Genomic DNA, 13378 nt, shown 5'->3' on the forward strand with positions numbered 1-13378 from the left:
TTTTTAGAAATATTATATGCAGAGACAGTCCTCTTGTGTGGTAGGTCAAGAGTGCTTAATTTCATGAAAGTGTATAAATATTAACTACAAATCTGTATGAAAAAAATCAAACAAATATAAATTTTTCTTGATATGTGTGTATACATAGGGTATATTAATTAACATATTCATAATCAAACACTGAGGTAGGGTTTTTAGGGTTTTAATAATAATGACTTAAAAATTTTTCTATTAACACTTAGTTTTAACAAAACACCACAAACCACTCAACAAACAACTCACCATTGTGCATTTACAAACCAAATGATTTCCTTATCATAAATCCATCAAAGCATTTTTAAATTCTGCAATCAATTCACCAACCAGTGGACTAGCAATACCAACTTAGAATGATTTAGCAAATTACCCAATATAGAAACTTCCTGGTAAAAACCAACAAATACTATCACAACGGCCACAAAGAAAAAACAAATTATTGATAGAATATTATTGCATTTTTTAAAAAAAAATTAGATTCTACTTTTTCTTTTAAAGAAAAGTTGCTCAATACCACAATTAACCCACTCCCTATTGGATATGCAATTCTATTACAATAAAAAAGGTGACGTTTCAAAAGTGGTATAAATTTCCATGAAGCACACAAATTAAGGATGCTGAACAACATTGCTTAGCTTTTAACTCATTCTAGCATTGTAGGTCCTGCCCTCTCAACATGTAGAACATTGACATGAAAATTTCATTACGTTTTTTGGTCATTTTCAGACTTGGTTAGATTTACTGTTTCAATTAATTAATGAATGATTAGGCCCTATATGTTTCAGAGGTAGTCTTATGTTAGTTCTTATTTCTCATTAGTTCATGTTTTTAAGAATGTCTATTAATTTACTTAATTTAAACTTTTAAAACCATCAAAAGTCATTTATACCTGTTGGACTGGTTTAAGTTTTCATGTGTAGTCATATATTTTTCTTTACTTGTTTTGCTATTATCCTTTGTCTGACAGCATGATGATACAATGTGACTGTAAATTACATCAGTGTTAGAGTGAGAAAGAGAGAGACAGAAACTGTAGTTCCGCTCAGCATGGGAACTCGAGGACAAATATATCATCATATTGGAAAGAGACAGAGAAGAAAAAGCCCCTAGTTATATGTACGGTATTGAGAATTTTTTCATTTCTTGTAACTTGTGTTTTGATTGGCTGATTTTGGAAATTGTGTCTTAAGCTTGTATGTGATTGGTTGTCAGGGACATGTGACCACTTCCCTCCTTTGTGGATGAAGGTAGTTAGGTTGGTCATTAGTTGTGTGGTCGCGGTATTGAATGGTCGCGGTATTGTATGGTCGCAGTCGAGCTATGGCTCAAAATTAAATAACAATTTAGTGAGTTAAAGTAAATTTCATTGTTTTGGTCTGGGCAGTGCTGATTTATTAACATTTTTGGACTTTTTATTTAGCAGAAACTTTGGTGATAAGCAACATTCAGATGTGGCTAAAGCCCAGAAGACTGTGCTTAACATTAGGTTATTATTGAACACCACAAATCTGCGGCAGCCAAGGACACCATATCTCAATCTGCCACCTAAGGAAACTGTACACCTACTACTTTCCAAACACATATCTTTAGTAAAAAATTTTGATCTTGGGCACTATTTTTTGTACTCATTGCCAACTTACCAGCACTCAACCAGCAAAAACTCATCACCTAAAACAATACATTTAAAAATGGAGAGTTGAAATTTTTTGGCAGTTTTGTTGGTTACAACATTTATAAGTACAATAGTGTTGTGTTTATCCAACCTTTGTTTATTCAATAATCTGTGTTATCAGACGCCCCTCTGCAAAAACCAAAACAGCATCATTCAGCAACTAGAAAAGCAAAATTTTATTTTTGTTATCACAGGATTCAACTTTTTAAGTGTTGTTTTTAACTGCAGACAATTCTGTTTCTATAAGTTCATTTTTTACAGTTAATTTTTTTTTTTTTTTTTTTTTTTTTGTAAAACATGATTGTTAGGTTTGTAATGTATATAATTATAACATAGTTTGATGTTTGAATAGGTTTTTTGTTAAAACCTTATTATCTGACATTTTCACTTATCCAACATTCTGTCGGCCCGTTTATGTTGGGTAAGCGAGATTACTTGAATTATAGCTATACATGTAATTGAAAATTGACTTTTTATAAAGTGCATCTCTTTTGCTGAGGAAAAGATTGCTTTTCCTCCTGCCCAGACCTAATCCTTATGTTAGTAGGCTTAGAGATATTGAAAATGCTGTGAATGTCTATACAGTATTGGAGAAGTGGCAATGAAACTGTATAGGAAATTGAATTTTGGTTTTAAGAAATTTTGGTAAACTGTAATTTTTTTAAATAGGTATTTGTTTGACCATGGGTATGAGATTTAAAAATACATATGGAATGATTCTGTCAGTGGTTTCTGAAATGAGCCAGGTGGGACCGATTTCAGTTAACACACAGTGAATCAATTTTAAAATCAAGGCTCTGTATGAGAGACTAAGGAATTAACTGAGTCTAAAAATATAACACGTGTATATTGACTTTAAGGAAATAAGGTAACAATAGTAATGAACACTAAGCTAAACATTGGTACTCTGATATTGATGACAGATTTTTTGGTATGTTTGTATTACATAATAATTTACTTTACTCATAGGCTATTCTATTCTAGAAGAGAAATCTTAACATATGTATTGTTTGCAGGTCAACAGACGCTGTTGATGAAAGATGTCTTGGCTGTAGACTACGTGCATAATGCTGACAAGTCTGTGTGTTGTCCTGTGGTGGAACAGCAGGAAGGAAATAAAAATGATACAGATGTACCCACTCAGCCTTCACATCACACCAGTCTCATTATTCACTATGCTGCTAAAGGCACTAAAAACACTTGGCGCTGTCAAAATGTTATACTTAATCACACAGACACAAGGCAGATTGCATCGTGGGTGAAAACCATGCGGAACTACCTTAACGGTAAGTTTTTCATCATGATTTGCATGGAATCAGTGGTTGACACATACAGCTTTGGTTTGGATTTGGAGTTGAGCAGATGTAAAGGAAACTTCTTTTGTCTTGAAAATATTAATGCAAGCATGGTAAAGAATTTTTTAGTTATATTTGTTGCATAATTAAGTAGTTAGTTAACAAAGCTGAGTCTGTTGAAACATTTTCAGTGTTTTTGAAAACATATTTTTAAAAATTATATTTGACTTAGAATTCCATGAATTTCAGTTTGGCGATACTCTATTTGCTTGCTTGTTCTCTTGTAAGCATGAAGGATGCCAACAGATAGTCTGCTTCATACATCATAGCCCATGCAGTATTGCAAGTACCTGGCTGTTTTCTGGCTAGGTAGCTAACTGTGTTGTAATCTAGAATGGCTACAAGTTTTCTCTCAATTTCTATCACTCTGCGGACCTTAAAAAAGTGAACAAGAGCCCGACAAAGGCCATTGAAGGAAAGACACTGTTTGAAGCTTGGTATTCCAGGAAGCCCAAACTCTGTTACCTCAGGATCTTTGGTTGTGAAGACATGGACTTGACACAAATTCCTAAATTTTCATTTACAAAATAGGCTATCCTTAATCATCGTCATTTTAGAATCGCAATGACAACAACAAATTTACTTTCTTTTATTAATCCAATCTATACGTAAGTAACCAATAGGGGTCAGGTTGATGGCTGTTATTTTGGTCTCGTCAAAGCTTTTGACACTGTTAACCATTCATTATTACTTCAAAAGCCACCTAATTTTGGTCTTTTTAATTCATTCATACAATGGTTCTTTAGTTACCTCAAAAACAGATATATTTATTTATATCTCTTAACAACTGCAATTTAACTTTGCACATGGCTTATTCTGGGGTACCCCAAAGTGGTAGATTGCCCTTTCTCGTATTTAATGTATTCCTTAATGATAGAATACAGGTACTTAAACATTCCCCTGGTCTTCTATTTGCTGATGATTTGAAAACATTTAGGAAAATTACATCTTTATATGATTTTTACGTGTTACAATCCGACATTATTGAAATAGCTAGATGGTGTAATCATAACTTGGTAAGTCTAAACAAATATAAAACCTCCATTATAACTTTTACAAGAAAGCTCCATCCTGTTGTGTTTAATTATAAATTAGATAATGTTCAAATGTCCAAGATGTCTTTCATTACAGATTTTGGTATAATATTAGATGCTAAATTTTGTTTTCATCTTCATGTTGACTCTCTAATTTCCATTTCACTTAGAACCCTATATCTTATAAAATACATCTCATATTACGCTACCAATGTTGACTCCATTTATTTCACTTTATATAGCTTTAAATTAATTTTTATTTGAATATGGTTCAGTTATTTAGAACAATATTATTAACTAAGACAGTGTTAAAATAGAAAACATTCAAAACGAACGTCTAAAATGTATAAGACAAAATTACAATGTTCAACCTTTTTTTAACTTTACTTTCTGAACATCAAGCTGTTCTAGATTATCCTTTTGTTTGTAATTGTTATAGTTCTAAGCTTTATTGTAATTATTTTCTTGAAAATACAGGGCTTAGAGTTCCCCAATTCAATAGTCATCTTCACTCTTTAATATGTATATCAGATAACAAAAATTATATCATGTATAGCTTAATTACCAATTACAATGAACAAGATAATTATGTTCCTTCCTTAGCTCTTGATTTTTTTTTTTTTACTAAATTGTAATTGGTTAAATTTTAGTCTGTAATAATCCATTAGTATGTCTGTAATAATCCATTAGTTCAGTATTCATATTAGTCTCTTTTCATAATTAGTTGCCTAGTAATCAGTTATTATTTTCTTCTATTATCCACTTATTTCATGTATTGTAAATATTATATTTAATTTTCAGGTGTTTTTTTGTTTTTCTCTTCATTGCTGGAATTATTAATTGTAATTGTGATTATGTGCTTGATTTTTGTTTTCTTTTTCATATTATTTTTGTTATTATACTTAGTGTTTGTATATGTTGTGGTCCCTGCAAGCATGTGGTTTTGGCTGCTAATTTATTTATTTATTTTTTTTTTTTTTATTTATTTATAAGCCTCCATTTCTCCAGGCAGCCTGAAGGGGAGTTGTTAATACAAAACACATAGGACACTCACATACAGAACTCAAATTCAGTACAGCGGATATTTTGTCATGGTGCTACCAGCAAATCATATACAGTAGCAATTAATATACAGTTTTGATACATTAAATTATATAACATATATTAAAAAATAAAAACAAAAGTGGGACTTATATACATATATAGATAGATACAAGACAAGACAGATACAAGTCATAAATAGTCAATGTTTACAGAGCATTTAATATACAAAACAGATACAATAACTATATTTGCAGAGCATTTAATATAATCACTTTTCAAAAAATATGAATCACCCATCTAAAAACTCTTTAACAGAGTAGAACGCTTCATTAGTTAAATACTCTTTTAATTCCTTTTTAAATTTCTTATCATTTCTAGTATTTATCATCTGTCTTGGAAGTTTGTTAATTAATTTTATGCCACAATAGTACGGGCCTTGTGCAAATATATTGGTTCTATGCCCTACTATCTGTAACTTATTTTGACCCCTGGTATTATATTCATGTATATCACTATTTTGTTTAAAATTTATATGTTGAGTTACAAACAATATGGTATGATATATGTACAAGGAGGGGAGTGTAAGAAAGTTTAGCTCCTTGAAGAGAGGTTTGCAATGGTACTTTTTATTTTTACCTTTTATTATTCTTAGTATTTTTTTTTGAAGGCGAAATAATTTAATTGCTTTACTTGAGTTTCCCCAAAAAATAATACCATACTCAAGGATAGATTGAACGTTTGAGAAATATAGAGCTCGGACAGCTTGAGTCGAACAAATATTTTTAATGGTTTGCATAGCATAACACATAGTGCTTAATTTTTTAGAAATAGTGTTTATGTGCACATTCCAGGATAGATTTTTATCAATTACTAAACCAAGAAATTTTATTTCATTTTTAATTTCCAATTTTCTGTTTCCAATAGGCTTAATTTCGTCTTCCAGAATTAAATGTTTTGACCGTGAAAATTTCATTATAGTGGATTTAGAAATGTTGAGGACAAGTTTATTTTTTTGGAACCATTTATTGAGTTCACTTATCACTGTATTTGTTATGTTAATAAAATCTGTTTTTTCAGTTCCTGATATTATTACACTTGTATCATCAGCAAACATAGTTGCTTCACCTTTAAGTAATCTTACTGTTTGTGGAAGGTCATTGATAAATAGTATAAATAATATTGGCCCCAATATCGAGCCTTGAGGTACACCAATGGTTACTGGATTTTTTTGCGAAATGTATTCTATTAATCTTCCATTGTTATTTCTATGAGTAAGTGCTGTAACTTGATAACGGTTATGTAAATATGATTGAAATATTTTAAGTGGTACTCCTCTTACCCCATATGATTCTAATTTTGTAATTAACAACTTATGATCTACACAATCAAAAGCCTTAGAGAGATCAGCAATAATAATGTAATGGCAGTGACTACATTGTCCTCTGTACTGTGTCTTGCTCACCGTAAAAGTCTGTGACTGTTGGTGGGCATATGACAAATAAAAATAAATAAATAACCAACAGGATAAAATAGGTTTTTTGATGTAGTAGTGGCACTCCCCTACTTGCTAGCTTGTGTAAAGATCTCAGTGCACATGCATGATGGGAGTGGTAGTGTGTGGCTAGTGAGAGAGCTAGGCGTTTAGTAGTGACAGTCCCTTGCTTGCTTTCACCATTCCAGGTCGCTCTGGTATTTTGTAGCCAGCTGCCTTCTGTATCTCCTGTCCATTCCAAAAATATACATTCTAGTCTGGTACATGAAGTAACATTAGACAGTTTCATTGAAAAATATGTCTTTAAGGATTCCTTGCAGGCTTATTCAGGACATTTGCAAGTAAGCAAGTAAGCCTTCATACTTTGATATCCAGCAAAGTCAAGGAAAATGAGGGAAAAGACAGGAATGTTGGAGTTGATCAGAGAATGTCAGGGAATTTACTTAAAATCCTGGAAAAGTCATTGAAATGCCTTTGTGATAGTAATTTGAGTGGCAGATGTCATGCTCAGATTATCACTACCCCGACTGTGAAAGCATTTTTTTCCATATGGTGTTTTAGTGCTTAATCATACGGACTTTAAAATAGTATAAACAAGGTTCTCTTTGAATAAAGAAAGTTGAGAGATAATCACACCAGCCCTAAGGAGGCTGCATTATGTTTATTTATTCTAGAAAATGGCAAATTGTGAAATTATTAAAAAAGAAAAAAGAAGCTGCGTACTTATATACACGTGTTAGAAGTTATACTTCTTTTTGGTTTAAGACACTGAACTATTTTGAAACGTATTGTAAAAAGTTAATTAAATAAATACTCTGTATCCAATAGTAATATAAACATATATTTAATATTAATTATTTAATTTATTAAATAAGAGAGACAAATTTTAATGAATAATGAAAATCAATAAATTTGCTGAATGTTTATTCTAATTTATTAGTTTTAATTATTTATTAAATAATAAATTATAATTTATAATGCAAATAAATTATATATACGGTAACACAAACTCTCTTACATAAATACACTTGAAAAAAGTTTATAAACATAATTTCTATCAATCTTATCTACAATAAAAATCTGTTTTTAATTATATGAACCAGTAGTCAATATCAGTCACTAAATTTCTGAACATGACACACATAGCTCTGCACCCGCCACTAGAATTTGCTACTAGAGCAGCTACGTTGACTACCGAATCATTCAATTTGCAGAGTAAAAGGTTAGACTATATAATGAAACGTTTTCAATAACGAAAGACTTGAGAAAATATTAAACCCTGGTTTGGACCTGATTTGTGACAAGGATTTTATTATAATATACTGCTCATCTTGTTAAAATTAATTTAAAAGTTAATAATAAATAGTTTCCGTATACATTAGATGGCTATAAATTATTAAGTATTAAAGGATAGTTGTACTACTATACAGTTTTATTTTTTATTACGTATGCGAATTTATGGAAATTCATTTCCTAACAAATGTAATTCATTTAATATTACTTCAAGTAAAAATAGAGGATATGGGCCTACCTAGTTAGTATGAAATAATCCAATGGACTGATCTATGTATTTAATAATATTATAGCAATATGATAAACAAAATGTATTCATATTTATTTCCTTAAAGCACAAGTTGTATAATCCAGTAACATATAATTTGAAAAAAGCAAAAAAAATTTCCACGGCCAAGTTTTGAACCACCTTCTTTAGCTTGTTAGCCGTGCACTATAACAACTGCTCTACAAAGCCTACAAGGAGAACATGTATTGTAATTGTAATACCAGTATCCTAAAATTTTTTAAAGCTTGATATTTCTCTTTACTGTTATTTTAGTTTACCAAATATATTTCAGGGTAGTTTCACTATCATAAAGTTTCATTTGGCACACCAATACTTTTGGTATGTTTTCTAATTTTTATGAAAGTAACTATGTATGGTTTTATGTTCATACACGTGGGTCTGCCATCTTCCTGTAAAAATTTTGTTTCATGGTGTGTGTGCATCGTAAATATTCACACTCATAATTTTTCCATAATGCACCTAAAGAAGTATAACTTCAATAGTATGGGAAATTTAAAATTTAGTCAGGGAAATTGTATTGCAGATTTGTGTGGACACCCTGTTATGAATTCTTGTGCATCATAATGTGTGTTTTGGTCACTGTGAGCATCTAGACCAGGTTGGGATGTTAACCAACAAGCTTGGATAATGACCGGGGTACAAGCAAGCTAAGGCACATTTAATTTCAAACAGTTGATTTACCATGAAATAATACATCTGACTGACAAAAACAACTTGACACTGCTTGAATCTTACTTTCACAGTAGTCGCCGCCAAGCCTACACAAACTAAACACATGAATAATAAACATACCATAAGCATTAATAAATTGAGAAATTATGACTTTAACATTATTTAAGATTGACGTTAATAATAAAGACGTGACTTTACTACCATTAGTGATTAGTTGTCAAAACGTTTTCCACAGGAATCTTTAATGCAGAAGGTTCAAAGTCCTCTACTTCTCAGGTTAAGTCCAAACAATTAACAGTTATTGAAATTTATCCTTAGTTCCCATTAATTACAGTCCTGGCAAAGCTGATGGCTAAGTATTCAGAACAGCTAATCTTCTTGTGTCTCATAGTACGGATGATACTTGCCTTGTCATGTAGAGATGGGCAGCAATTGGCTCATTCGATCTCCAGTTGCCATGATCCAATCAGTCTCCAGGCTCTCTGTCCTGCTCAATGCGGCACCGCCATTGGTAGTCACTTGGATCACCACCCTAGCTGTGATTACAGCACTGATAGCAAGTCCCCTACTCGCTCCAAGGTCCATCCCGGCTTTGAGTGATGGTGCAGTCAGCGAGTCACCTTACTCGCTCCGATGGTCTTACCGAGTCAGCCTACTCGCTCGCCACTCTTATGGCATCCGTGAATCACTCTACTCGCCCAGCCCTCCGATGGTGTCAGCAAGTCACCTTACTCGCTCGTGGATGCACCCACCGAGTTGTGGATCGAACGGCACTAGCTCTGACAGACACTCTGCTCGCTCCTGCTCGTTGCTGATGGTGTTGTCGGGTATGGTTCCAACCGCTCCTGGGTCTTGTGTTGGACTCTCCTGTCACCGGAAACTCGTCTGGTGTACATACCCATGGAGCTGCGGTGATGTCATGTTGTTCGCTGCTTGTTGCTGCACCCCAGCCTACTGTTGGTACCTGGGACGACCTACTGGACGCCACTTACACTAGGTGAATTATTGCGACTTTGTACCTGAACTAATCCATGTTTCAAGCTAATCGCAGTTTAGGGTTAGGGATTAAACCGTTATGGCTGTACACACAGTTACAACCTCATGCATCTCATTCTTCCAATTTTGTTTCTGTTTGTATGTTGCAGTGTTGCTAACCTTACACTGTGTCATTATGAACTCTTCAGTATATTAATAAGCTTCCCCTGCAATTTAAGCATGTAAATACCTTTTTCTTTGGTAAATTAGTAAAGGAATTACTTATCAAACAACAAAACTATAGCTGGATGTTACAGGAGAATCAACACACATGAAAATCTGCCTACAATTAATACAATTGTTTCCCATCACTGTTAACCAATAGCAAATGTTTCCCATCACTGTTAACCAATAGCAAATGTTTACTCTCTGATTATGAAAGGAGAAATATAGTTTTGTTTGAAGATCTGTGATATTCTGTGTTTGGTCAACCATTTCTACTCTAATTTTGGATTTAATGGTTCCATAGACTTTTACTCATGACAGTTTTGTTTTCTAAGGTTCTTCGAAACACCCAAAACGTGTGATGGTGTTCGTGAATCCATATGGAGGAAAGAAGAAGGGACTGAAGATATTTGAGAAACAAGTGAAGCCATTGTTCCTACTGACAGGTATTAAAACAAATGTAATGATAACTCAAGGACCAAAACATGCCCAAGATACTCTTTTGCACTGTTCGTTGGAGGATATAGATGCAGTCGTGTGTGTGGGTGGTGACGGGACGTTTGCAGAAGTTTTCAATGGTCTTGTTTTAAGAACAGCTAAAGACAAGGGCATTGATTACAACGATCCAGACGCCAAATTGCCATCACCATTCTTACCAGTTGGTGTCATTCCTAGCGGCAGTACAGATACAATGGCCTATTGTTTCCATGGAACAACTGATGTACAGACTGCTGTCATCCACATAATATTTGGTAAGTTTATTGTTTTTTAAATGTTTTCAGTTGATGGATTTTTGTAGTGTAATACTTTGATGTTTTCATGCTGGATAGAGTTATTCCTCAGTATATTGAAAATAGTCGAGAAAACAATGCAGGTATTATGATCTGTTGTATTTGAGTATTTTGTAATTTTTTTTAAATTTTAATCACACTAAATTTAGTATTAGGTGTTTATTTTAGTAAGAATTCTTAGTGCTGTTCTAGTGTCTATGTACCGATGATACCTATTAAAACATTTTTTATTTAGATATACTCTGATCAGTCAGTGAGTATGTAACTTTTATGCTTTTTAATTCCCCCTCTGCCATCATGGGTATGTGCTGCCTGTCTCCATGGTCCGCCACTGCCCCTCTTTTCAAACCTGAAATAACATTCGCTTGAAAGTGCCATTATCTTATCATTTATTGAGTTTCTATTGTTAAAATTTTTTATGAGGACTTGTGTTTTTCCGTTTGAAATTATGTTATGTGGAAAGTTCATACTATTTAAAAGCCTTTGGGTTTATTAATTTTATTTGTTTTACACATGCAAATGAGCACTGGTGAGAAAGGCAAGATGGTCACGATTCTGTTTAACGCAATGGAATATTTAATTCCTAAGGATCTGATTAATATATAATTAGGTTAGTGCTTGTGTTCACTAAATTTTTTTTTTTTTTAGGTGAAAGAGTTTTTTACAAAATGTTTGTAACCAAGCTAAGGTTGCAAAAGTAATAACTAACATCTGACATGCATACAAAACTTCGTATGGTCTAATGGGTATAGAAACATTTATTAAGAGCTGTCTTATAGTTGATGAGTAACTGTCAGTATTAAGGAAAATATGTTTGTCAAATCCTTTCCACTGTTTCTTTAGAATTATATCTTGTGCCCTTATTTCAAGAAGCTTATCTACTGAGTTATTTATGAACCCAATCAGCCCAAAGAAAAATTACAGGACAGATCTTTGTTAGATATTCAATGCCTTTTGGCCTACATACTGACAGTTAAAATCATCAGTTAGTAATTTTTTTAATGTATAATTATTTTTATATTTGTTTCATATGACATTGTTAAACTAATTTTTTACAATTATCAGGATGTAGAATTTGTTGAAACACTGATTTTCATGCTTCCTCTTTTAGAAATGTACACTCATTAACAATAAAAGTAGCTGGCCTGGTAGGCAGATGTAATTGGAAGCAGTTTAACACAACAAGTTAGAGTCCTTCGTGCCCTTTGTCTGGAAGTGATTAGTGTCTATCACAAATACAGTAGATGTCGGTTGTCTACTTCCAGCAAGTACACACAGTGTCATTTTATGTCCACAGAAAGCAGTATTTTGTGCCATGTAATTTTACATATTGAGTCTATATTGTTTGTGTACTTTTACCATAGTAACTGAGTTTTTATAGTTGGTGGCTTGTTTGTTGTTTAAAAGTGCATGATACATGTTCAAAGTGTACATTTTTTTTATTATATCTTCAAAATAAAATTCTTACTATATGAAAGCTTTTGAATGTTAAATGTTATAAAAAAGTGTGACATATGTATGATTTAACTTTCAACATATTAGATTCAATTGCATTAGTATTTCAGTATTAAACTTATTGGTGTGAAAATACTTATACGTGATTAAAAAAAAAACAATTCTTTCATTTTGGGATAGTTTATTTATAAAATAAAATGATATAAAAATATTGATAATGTGATTCAGTGATGCAAATATTGGGCATACCCGAAAAATGTTTGAACACTTCTTAAGCTCTCTCAAATGTTTCTAAATTGTTTTTTTTTTTTATTGTTTACCAACATTTTTACTATTTTGGAATAATGCAAAATTTATAACATTGATGTACCCTAAAATTTTTTACCTTATCTACAGTTGTAGTAACATGCTGTATTGCATGTGAGTTTATTAGAAGTAACATAGACTTTCTTTGAAGAGAGACAACTTTTGTTCACATTTCTACCCATAAACAAGACAATATTTCACATTGTACAAATAAGCTGGCTGTATTCTTTGATGCTATAAGTGTATTTATTATTCTTCTGTATCAGAAATAATTTCTATCTAGCATTTGACATTCAACTAGCAAAAAAAAAATTGTTGTTTGTTTGCTAATTGTCAAGGTTGAAATTATCACTTGAGGCTTTGAATACTATCTTGCATAACTGATATAATTTGATAAGATATTGTACCGGTTCTCAAAAACATTTGGAAGAGCTGCTGTAAACATAATTATAGTATCAAGTCCTAAGAATGCAGTACTCCAGGTCATAACTATATATATAGCTGAGTTGGCAAAAAAAAACACAATTGTTTGTTACTATCTTGTTTTTCCATCAAAGTATGAAAAATATTTTTTTGTTATGTAATGATACATTTAAGGTAAATAAACCAAATGTATACTAGTGACTTCTATCACATTTCACACTTATCTTATATACAATAAAACATTCATACAGACAGTGAAAATGGTTACATGTGGATGTGATGAGAATAATTATATTAGGGAAAATCACTAACACAT

General features: G+C 32.2%; 1 protein-coding gene across 1 annotated transcript in view; it reads left to right on the forward strand.

Annotated features, from left to right (window-relative positions):
- LOC134529601 (ceramide kinase) overlaps window positions 1-13378 on the forward strand; it is a 49316-nt gene that overhangs the window by 3245 nt on the left and 32693 nt on the right. Inside the window, exons 2-3 of the mRNA XM_063363870.1 lie at window positions 2725-2994; window positions 10423-10839. Of these exons, the coding sequence (XP_063219940.1) occupies window positions 2725-2994; window positions 10423-10839 (687 nt within the window). The remainder of the gene's footprint in view (window positions 1-2724; window positions 2995-10422; window positions 10840-13378) is intronic.

This window comes from Bacillus rossius, chromosome 2 (genome assembly GCF_032445375.1).
Source record: "Bacillus rossius redtenbacheri isolate Brsri chromosome 2, Brsri_v3, whole genome shotgun sequence".
Lineage (NCBI taxonomy): Eukaryota > Metazoa > Arthropoda > Insecta > Phasmatodea > Bacillidae > Bacillus > Bacillus rossius.